Source organism: Ciona intestinalis, unplaced genomic scaffold (assembly GCF_000224145.3).
Source record: "Ciona intestinalis unplaced genomic scaffold, KH HT000062.2, whole genome shotgun sequence".
NCBI lineage: Eukaryota > Metazoa > Chordata > Ascidiacea > Phlebobranchia > Cionidae > Ciona > Ciona intestinalis.
Genome location: NW_004190384.2, coordinates 505,932 through 516,269, shown reverse-complemented (window position 1 = coordinate 516,269; position 10,338 = coordinate 505,932). Strand labels below are relative to the sequence as shown.

Below are 10,338 nucleotides of genomic sequence, written 5' to 3'. Positions count from 1 at the left end.
AGATTATGCATTTTGTAATAATGATACCGATTCTGTAACCATGGATGACTTTTCTAATAAATATTTTGATGCAAATTTTCCCGTTGTAGCTGAAATGGATGAGAGTTCAAGCAGAAATCAAACAGATATTCAACTTTGTGATGCGACCGGAATGTTTTTTCATCCAGTCATTCATAAGAGTCCGAAACGATGGAGGTCATTGAATCAGGACCAGTGGAAAAAAAAGAAAAGAAAGAAAGCATTTAACTCTGGAAAGCAACATGTTAACTCTGTTGGAAATATATGTCCACAGCGTACACCAAAAGTTTGTTCGTGCTCAAATTGCCGAAATTCATGTGCAAATAATTTCTGTGAAAGAGATCGCCAGCGCATTTGCTCCGAGTATTGGAGCCTTGGCTCTTACGAACGCAGAAAAGATTTTATATTAAAAACAACAGAAAACAATGAAATTAAAAGATGTAGAGTTAGAGGAAAAGAAAGAAAACGAAGCAAGTCATCGGTAATGGTTTACTACCTCTTCAACGGGACCAGCAAACTTCGAGTTTGTAAGTCTTTTTATTTAGAAACCCTCTCTATAAGTGCTGGTCCAGTATTTGGTGCCCACAAAGACAAGGGTGTTTCAGGAGTTTATGTTGCACATGATAACCGTGGCCTTCGTTCTCCAAAAAATAAAATTTCAGAAACTGATGCGAATTATGTTTATGACCATATTAAATCTTTTCCAGTTACAGAGTCTCATTATACAAGAAAACAAACAAAGCGGCGCTATCTTGATAAAACACTTAGTATCAGAAAAATGCACAAACTTTATTTGCAAAAATGTAAATTAGATGGAATGGTCCCGGTTAATGAAAAAATGTATAGAAATATATTTTGTAATAAATTTAATTTATCTTTCTTTCAACCGAAAAAAGACCAGTGCATGACTTGTGTCAAATATCATAATATTTTAACTGGAGAGGAAAAAGAGAAATTTCGTCCCGAATATAACGCTCATATCATAAGGAAACAAGAAGCCCAAGACGAAAAAAGAAAAGACAAAGAGCGTGCAAAAGATGATAAGAAATTTTCAATGGCCTCATTCGACTTGCAGAGTGTTCTGACAATTCCCTGCACAAGGGCATCCTTAATGTACTACACACGCAAGTTGTGTGTTTACAATTTATGCTTTTACAGCACCAACTTAGATGCAAAGGCACATTGTTTTTGCTGGCCGGAAACCGATGGTGGTAGAGGCTCAAATGAAATTGCTACGTGTGTTCATCAATGGATTTGTAATCAGCCACCAGAAGTAAATGAAGTTTCATTGTACAGTGGCACATGTGGTGGCCAGAACCGCAATCAAAACGTTGCCTCCATGCTTCTATACTGTGTGCAAAACACCAACGTTTCTAAAATTACTCTTTATTTTCTCGAGTCAGGTCACAGCTACATGGAGTGCTATTCCATGCACTCTTCAATTGAAAGTGCAAAAAAGGCTGTGGATGTTTTCTCAATGCATGATTGGCAAAATATTTTTAAAAGTGCAAGAAGAAAAAAACCCATTTGAAGTTGTCAGAATGACTTTCAAAGATTTTTATAATGTGAAGAAGGAAGCAAAGGATTATTTTCAAAACATAAAAACGGATGAATTTGGAAATGATAAACTGTAAACTGGTTATTAATTAAAAGTTTGTGCAGTACGAAAAATCAGATCCAGGTGTTATTAAATATAGGTATAACTACAGTGAAGAATATCGGAAGTTGTTTGTTTATAAGAACAAAGTTGGTCGCCCTACATTAAAGCCCCTCCAGAAAGCCTAACATCAATTCCAATTTCTATTATTAAAAAAAATGATCTGGTCAAGCTTTGTAGGCAAAACATTGTTCCAAAAGAATTACACCCATGGTACAAAGGATTAAAAGCACTAAAGTCTGTTATAGACACTGTACCAGAACCAGGAGTAAATGACTCTGAAGAGGACGAGTAAACTATGCTAGTTTTTTAAAGAAGCATACCAACGAAAATCAAGATTTATATGTATATGGAGATGCTTCAATGTGACCTAAAGATACAACCAAGTCATCTGGGCTAAACGCATGGAAAGTTAATATTGGGATTTTACAAGCGTGTAGCATTTATACCACTTAAAAAATACTGCGTTACGCAGATAATGTGTATAAAAACAAAACTCGTTTTGACAGTAAAGAAGCGTAGATAAAAAATGACATTGTTCAAACGCAATAACATGCACCACGCAGTTAGTCATGTCCACTGTATTATCCGCTTAGTGATTACTTTAAGCCAATTAATGCCTATGTCCAAAAACACGGCGTAATTCAGTTGTTAATTAAGCTAATATTTTTACTCGGAATAGATGCAAATTTTAATTGTCTAGGACGATTTCTGAATTTATTATACAATTCTTAAACTTTAAACGCGATTATCTCAAAATAGCTAAAATGGACATAGACAGTTATTGCACGCAACCAACGATTTCGACTTCAAAATCTTTGCAGGACTGTTCGTTGATTTCTCCCGATCTAATTAGTAAATGTGCTGCAGTCATAAACAAACTTCGCAGCATAAAATTGATAGTTGAAGAGATCTTGGCAAGTAAAATCCTACATAATCTTACATGTGGTGGCACCGGAGAAGAAGAATCGGCTACGGTTACTTTTCACCAATACATTGTTTAAGTGGACTTACTGGCAGCGAAAAATAAAGTGCGAACTGCAGCATGTTATTGAACAATTGGTAGAATTGGAGACATTTCTTGTCTCATATTTCCAAATATCTATCAGAGTTAATATATGACGCATTATTAACTATACTTGTCCTCGTTCACACACAAGCCGACCTATTTGGCTGCTGACCCCACCGATTCGTAACGTGTGAAACCGGAAGCATGTATAATCACTGCAGGGCCGCAAAATGTTATATACACTGTTTTAGATATGGAGTTGAGAGAAGCTAGCACCTGTTTGAGATATTGCAGTTTAAGCTATATTCACTTGTACAAATTAACCGTCTTATAATTTTATAAATGTATTTATTTGAATAAGAATAAGGGCATGTAGAGTACGTAATAAGTAGTCATGCCCACTGTTGCAATCCATGTACCGTCAAATACGAATCAACAATAAAGATATACTCAGATACTTCTCGAGTGATGTACAACAGACTTTAAGCCTGGCCGAGTCGTCCTTATAATCGAGGCTAGATATTCCAAAAGGACAATTGAAATTAAACCCTACGAGACTAGGGATCGCGTTCCACCTACTACGTCAGGAGACTCGCACGCCGTGACAAATTGAAGCAGAACTACTCCCGAGCGACACCTAGTGGGAGCAACCCACCTCAAACGCTCGGGCTAACTCAACCAACCTTGTCCCCTCTGTTAGAAGACCCACTGTTTAAATCAATTTCAATATTTTTAGACACACGGGCGTATGCGTATTGCCAAGCACCAGATTTTCATGACGTCATAGTCCATCAGTATTCGAACCTACTCAGGGCAAACGGTTGCCAGCTAGATAAGCTTATTTTCGAAATGAGCATAGTGCAGGATTACGTGACTAGATTTGCTAAACTTAAAGACAGGTCCCGGGTCAGGCAACAGTTATTTGCCCGTCAGCACCAGATGGGCATAACTAATATTATGCATTTAGCGGAGATTGGCTTGGCATTTCCGCTGTCCAATTTCGAAACGGAGCGAATATTTTCCTTTCTTTGGCGTGTATTTGCAAAAGATAGACAGTCTTTGAAACATGAGACTATTAAAACATTTTACGCTTGTGATGCGACACCGACTACTCCCCCGGACGTTACGAGCACACGGTTGATGACTTTCTTGGAAAGTTTTTGGACGGAACAGTCAGAAAGGGAGTGAGGAGACCACAGGGCATTAATTACCCTGTCAAGTTGGCAAAACAATCTTCCAGTAGCACTCCATCTTTATCTGTAGAAACCGATTCAGAAACTGATGATTTGTGGTCGTCCTCTTCGGATGAAGATTTTTGGGGGTTTTAGAAACTTTTGAGTTTTAAAACCCTTTACCGTTCTTTCTCCTTTACGTTCTTTCGTTTTTGCGCTCTGTGTATGAATGTAGTGTAGGCAAGTTCGTTAGTAACTTTTCTTTTTTTATGCCGAGTTCGTGATTAAACACCAGTCTGTTTCTAACCTAATAAACTCTGTTGTGATTTACATGTTTAAGATGAATAAGATCTATACCATCACGTTGTTGTTGTTTGTGATGATTTGTCTGGTGGTGATAAGAAACCGGAACTAGTTGAAAAAAGAATTTTGTGATCTGAGACGCGCGCGCGACATCGTGTCAGTGACGTCACGCCCCGCCAACGTCTTTTAAATCCTAGGTATATTGCCGACGTATTTTGAACACCGAAGTTGCCGACGTATTAAGTGAATTTCTGCAAAGTATACGCCACCTTGCCTTTAAACGACCAAATGCATTTCCCACACAAATACGAACACTGCTGTGATACCACAAATCATCAGTTTCTGAATCGACTAGAAAAACAAATTTGTCATCGTGATATTGTGTGCCTGCTTCTATGCATAGTCCCATGTTATGAATAATAATGAACTAAACTAACTAAAGCTTGCAAAGTTTTTTCCTGTTAGTGTTGGTATAGTGTTCCCTCCCATCAATCCACCCAATAAGCAATAACCTCTAAAATGACGATGTAACACACAGTATCTGGTTTAACACATTTTCAATATCTAAAGAACGTAACGGCCAATGTTCGACAGCAATGCACATAGAAATCGCAGGTTTGTTGTATGTAATGTGTAGCACCACTTGCTAAGTTTAAACGTTAAACGACGCTTATTGTCGCTTGTTCGTCTCCGTAGCACAAGGATGAGGGTGAACGCATCGTTACAAAATACGCGAATTGATCCAGAAGGTTTGTTGATAAAAATAATCCGCAAAATAATTAATGAACAAACTATCCAGGTGGTCGAGTGACGACACAAAAACCCACGATTTTTTTAAGACGTAACATACTTGTCCAATTATTCAAGTTGGCTCTCTTGTTTTTAGCTTTTTTGACGATTGGGAATAAAGCAGAATTTTATTAGAATGTCCGTCGACTGCTACAAGAGCAAAGATATCACGAGACTTACGTCATATCCTGTCGTCGTATGAAGTTTGACCCAGCTTTCATTGGATTTAAGAGTCTTGCTAGCCATTATTGTTGCCGTATGTTGGTTGGAGAGGCGGAAGAAGCGATTCGAACCAGGGATCAACTGAAGCAGCTTTTACAGGAGAAATCTCCAGTCACGCCAATTGAAATCGCAGTATTTGCTAACACTAATAAAAGTGAAGTAAGAGACGTGGAAGCGATTTTGTTTTATCAACTTGCTGCCGAGTTTTACGGAAATCAATCGAAAGCAGGTTTGTGTTTGCGGGAAGTTTGATGTTTGTATCGGATCGAATATAGTGAATATCTTGTTGATGACTTGGACTCTCGTGAGAAAACAGAAAAAAAGAGATCGTTATGATGGAGAGCGTGTTCAAGGAGTATTCAATATACGTGTATTGTTTGTACAATCTCGCTTACCTGAAACGCACTTCCCGATCCAACGCTGCCTATAAGTTTTTTCACAAAGCTATTACAGCGTTTGGAAAAGCCGAGGATATCACCGATGATGAAAGAGCTGAAGAGATTGCAGAAAGGAAAAGCAACCTCGAAGATGCGAAAAGTAAAATGAGATAATTTGTTATATTTGTTCATTCTGTTATAATCACTTCACAATGAATATTGTTACAGCACCAACGAGTGATAAAGTAAATAGTGTATGTGTGTCGTCGAACTTCAACTTTTAATCTGCTTGTTCTGGCTTGTGGATGTGGAACCTTGCTTCTTTACATTTGGTCAATGCTATGTAACCTTGTTAACTGTTCGTGGGGTTCGTCTTGAGGTTTAAAGGCTTACATTTAAAGTCACTCGATTCTTGAATATAAACCGGGTAAGATAGGATACTATTAATTAGCTCTTAATCCAATATTTCCTGATCGCACTTTAATTACCAACGCTCTTTTAAGAGTCGCGGAGTAATAGGTTTATATTTTTTTGTAAATATTCTTTGTTTACTACAAAATGGGAGGAGAAAATAAAAAAAGAAAACATGTCCCATCTTTTACCACAACGTACTAACCATCCGGCGCCGTAACACAGTGGTTAGGGCGACTGCCTCTAACTCATAGTTTGTAGGTTTAAACGTTTATCGCTCTGGTTGTGGAGTGGTTCCGTGGAGCAAGACACTTATTGTCTTGTAGCGATTGAGTGTGTTTCGAGCACAGATATATATTATAGTTTATCCAAATTAACTTAATGCATAAAGACCGAACATTAAACAGTTTTCAGTGTAAAACGTTCTTTCCTGTTACTGCTTTCGCACACCTGTTTCATGCTATAAAAGCCCTCCTATTCTCTGTGTTGTGAGGGCAGTAGAAGCTCTCTTATACTCTTGCTGTCCTCACGTTTGTCCCCAGCCTCTCTGTGTTGTGAGGGCAGTAGAAGCTCTCTTATACTCTTGCTGTCCTCACGTTTGTCCCCAGCCTGATGCCGCTTGTTTGTTCGCTAATAAACTTATTTGTCGACATAGCGTTATAGAGTGGTTACGTTGCGTTGGGTGCTAGCGTGAACGGAACTACTGTACCTCCCGCCACGATACGTTGAGATGGGCGCGACCGTTAACCCCTGTATATTACCGCACCCCCTTCAGTCTCAACCTAGTGGTCAGTGGGTTGTCTAAATTGTCAGCCATACAAAAAATACATCCACGAAGTTACATCTCGGGGGTATGAAACAGAACATCCATGTTATAATGATCATCGTTTTCCCGCCACGTGAAGCAAGTTTGTTTATTTATACTATGTCTATGTTTTTACCGGTAAACTTAAGTTTTCTCTATTGGGGGTTCCCCAACAATTTTGTTTTTTCTCTTGAAAATATTTTCGATGTTTGAAAATCTATTCAAGTGTCGTCAGAGCTCGTCCCACGCAAATTCTTTACTTTTTATTTATAAACAATAGTATAGTTTTTATTTGTCTCTCTGATTACGGTAGCAAAGATTAAAAATTAGGTAAAACGAAAGGACACTGGCCACCAACAAAGTGCATAGTACTTAAGGGGTTACTTAAATAAAAAATGCATTTTTTTAGTAAATTGACTTAAAAAAGAGTAAATACATAGCCAAGTTAATAGAAAATCAGAATGTGTTATAATACCGTTGTGTTTATTACTGACAGAAATATGGGTGATTATTCTGGTGTTACAATTGCACTATTAGTAGGCCAAAGTGCATGGTTAGTTTTGTATCTTGCTTCAGTTTTCCCGATTCTATCAACGGCACCGTGTTTATTGGGTTATGCTTCCTATATTTCACTGCTTTTTTTATTTACCAAGATTCTACCTCCAAAAAAGAAAAATGAAAACCCAGAAAAGGTTTAGAATTTGAACACTTTTATTATATTTTAAGTATTTTATAAAACACCGTGTCTTTTATTGTTACGTATATATAAGTAATGAAAATGACTCGTTCCCCTGGTGGTTGTACGCAAAATATTTCATGTTTAATATTAAATGTCCAATGCTATTGATAGTTTAATGTTTAAAATAAATTTAAATTGTGAATTATTTTAAATTTATATTTATGCTGATTATAAATATTATATATTATGGTTTGATTTAATTCAAGAGATTAAACCTATGTTTTCTACATGGATGACACAACAGTGCAAAAGAGGTGGCTTGTATTATGTGTGCTGTCTCTTTACATGGTGCACTGTAACTGATTTGATATTCTATCTTGAAGTGATTGGCATGGTTGATGGTTTCATTGGATTTTATTTAAAAAATGGTGAACCATATTTAGGTAAGATTCATGTATTTTAGCTGGAGACCTTTTATTTTACCTTGGTGCTCTGAAACAGTTGGTTAGCGTGCCTGTCTTTAACCCAGAGGTAATGGGTTCAAGGCTCGTCGCTGCTACCATTGTGGGCGTATGTGTCCTTGGGCAAGACACTTAACGGCAATTGCTTCAACACAGTGGTCACTAATGGGTTGTCCAAATTGTCAGTCAAATGATAAAACTAATCTTCAAAAGCAAAATCTCCCACACAATTACATACATGGTAATTTGTAAGCGAGAGGTGTATGAAACAGACACGTGTCTGTTATTATCAATATTGTTAATGGAATAATATGAACATTAAATGGCTATAATGGATAAATTAAGTAAATCCCCGTTCTATCTATCAAGATTACCAATGGCCCATTACCCTTATATAATAACACGCAGACCATAAACCTTATTTTTAATTCGGAAAGCAATTTGTACAGAACTTACATAACTTTTCAATTTTAGGTGATAAATAAACATAATTTTATATCAATTTAGTAATAAAACTGCAAACAAAGATGCATAAATGTTTCAATTCTAAGCAACAAATTAAAAGTTATTTCTATTGGTTTAGATAGTTCATTTGGAACAGTTGCCTTGTTGTGGGATCCGCTTGGAAACCTCATTGTTTATTTGATCATAATATACAGGTAAAGCAATCACATACATGAGCTTCAAACATGGGGTGGTAGGGATATATACAACCATTTAAGTTGGTTTTATGCATTTGCAAAAACCATGTGTTTGGTATTGGCTGTGGCAGCAATGTTAGCACCTGCTTGTAGTCATGTAGGGGTTTGAGGCTCGCTGTTGTTATTTGTGGGCGCGTGTGTCATTAGGTAAGACACTTATAGGTAATTACTCCAACCCGGTGATCACTCAGGGTTGTCTTAACTGTCAGCCATATTAATAAAAGAATGCAACTTGTTTCCCATGCGTAGTGGGACAAAGAAAGTTTTTATAACACGGGTGTTCTGTTTCACACACTAACACCTCATGCAAGCTAAGAGTTACCATGTATGTAACTTTAGTAAGTGATTATTACTAATTTTTTTTATGTATGGCTGACAATTTGGTCAACCCATAAGTGACCGCTGGGTTGGAGCAATTGTCGTTTGTCTGTCTTGCCCAATGACATATTACCTCCCAATGGTAGCAGCAACAAGCCTTAAACCTGTTACCTCTAAGTTAGGGGCAGGCTCGCTAAACAATACCACGCCTTTAGACATTGTTATTAGGTTCAACCATTTAAGTTTATTTTTGTTTTTATTATAGAATAGATAATAACCTTGATTGCCGAAACGCTGTGTTGTATTTTTCTGGAACGCTGATTACTTCTCTCTTCTGCCTCCTAGTGGGTGGAGTTAGCGGGACTCACGGTAAACAATTATATCCATCTACGTGGCTTAATGTTCCATATGTCGTGGCCCCTATTTATTATTTGCTTGAGTTCGTTTCCAAACCAAGACAATTCTCAAAAGAAACAATCACGTAAAACCTTATTTTGGTTAGATAAATATATTGTTACAAAAGTTTTATTTAAACAACAAAGAGAAGGTTGATTAAAAAGCACATTAGGAACCATTCGCTGTCCGAAAATTAAAAACCGTTTTTGGACAACTGAGGAAAAATGACCAAGCTTCGAAAATGTTCCAAAACCATGTTAAAATCAATTGATTTTACACTATTATAATTTATTTAAGCGCCGAACATGGGTATGCAAGCTGCCCTGTAAAAGGTTATGGTACTGTATGTGAATAGTGGGGGTTTACACATTAACAAGTTACCTCGTTATAATGCACCAATAATATGAACATATGGCACAATGAAAATAAAAATGGATGTACTTTTGTTAATTTTATTTTTTTATCATAAAAAATAAATCTATTACTGTACATGGTTCACTTTTAAAATGGGCAGAGAAACAATGGTATAAAAATATTAGTTTCTATTTCTACATATTGATAAAAATCTTAAATTGGCAAAACGAACTTTAACAGAAACATTTGTATTGTGCAGAAAAGTATCAACTGAATATAAAATCTCGGACATTTTACTTAGTCTTGGATTGTTTGCTACTTTTGTGTTTGGAATAATACGTGGTTTATCTGCATTTGGATCCCCAATGTATCTCGCGAATGTTTATTCCAAGGATTTTGAACCATATTTAATGGACCCAAGCAAGTTTGGAGCTGTATGGGTTATTTATTTCATGATTATCGGATCAATTTTACAGGTAACTCGTTTCGTTAATTGATTAATGAATGACATTATTTTGTCTCTTAGGTCATAGTAAAAAAAGATCCGAAAATTTTAAAAAAGCAAAACACATAAGTAACACTAAAACAGGAGTTATGCTTATACGTAAAACAGGAGTTCAAAACTTACTCGGTGAAAGCGTGAATGTTACATCTTACAAACAGTAT

General features: G+C 36.7%; 1 protein-coding gene across 2 annotated transcripts in view; it reads left to right on the top strand.

Moving 5' to 3' along the window:
- Positions 1 to 7,261: 7,261 nt before the first annotated feature.
- Positions 7,262 to 10,338, top strand: part of LOC101242251 (transmembrane 6 superfamily member 1-like) — a 5,228-nt gene continuing 2,151 nt past the window's right edge. For both annotated transcript variants that reach the window (XR_001975123.2, XM_004227002.4), the window contains exons 1-5: positions 7,262 to 7,455; positions 7,747 to 7,885; positions 8,487 to 8,562; positions 9,188 to 9,403; positions 9,932 to 10,148. Coding sequence is in view for 1 of the 2 variants with exons in the window: in XM_004227002.4 (XP_004227050.3) it covers positions 7,264 to 7,455; positions 7,747 to 7,885; positions 8,487 to 8,562; positions 9,188 to 9,403; positions 9,932 to 10,148 (840 nt within the window). In the remaining variant the exon portion in view is untranslated. The remainder of the gene's footprint in view (positions 7,456 to 7,746; positions 7,886 to 8,486; positions 8,563 to 9,187; positions 9,404 to 9,931; positions 10,149 to 10,338) is intronic.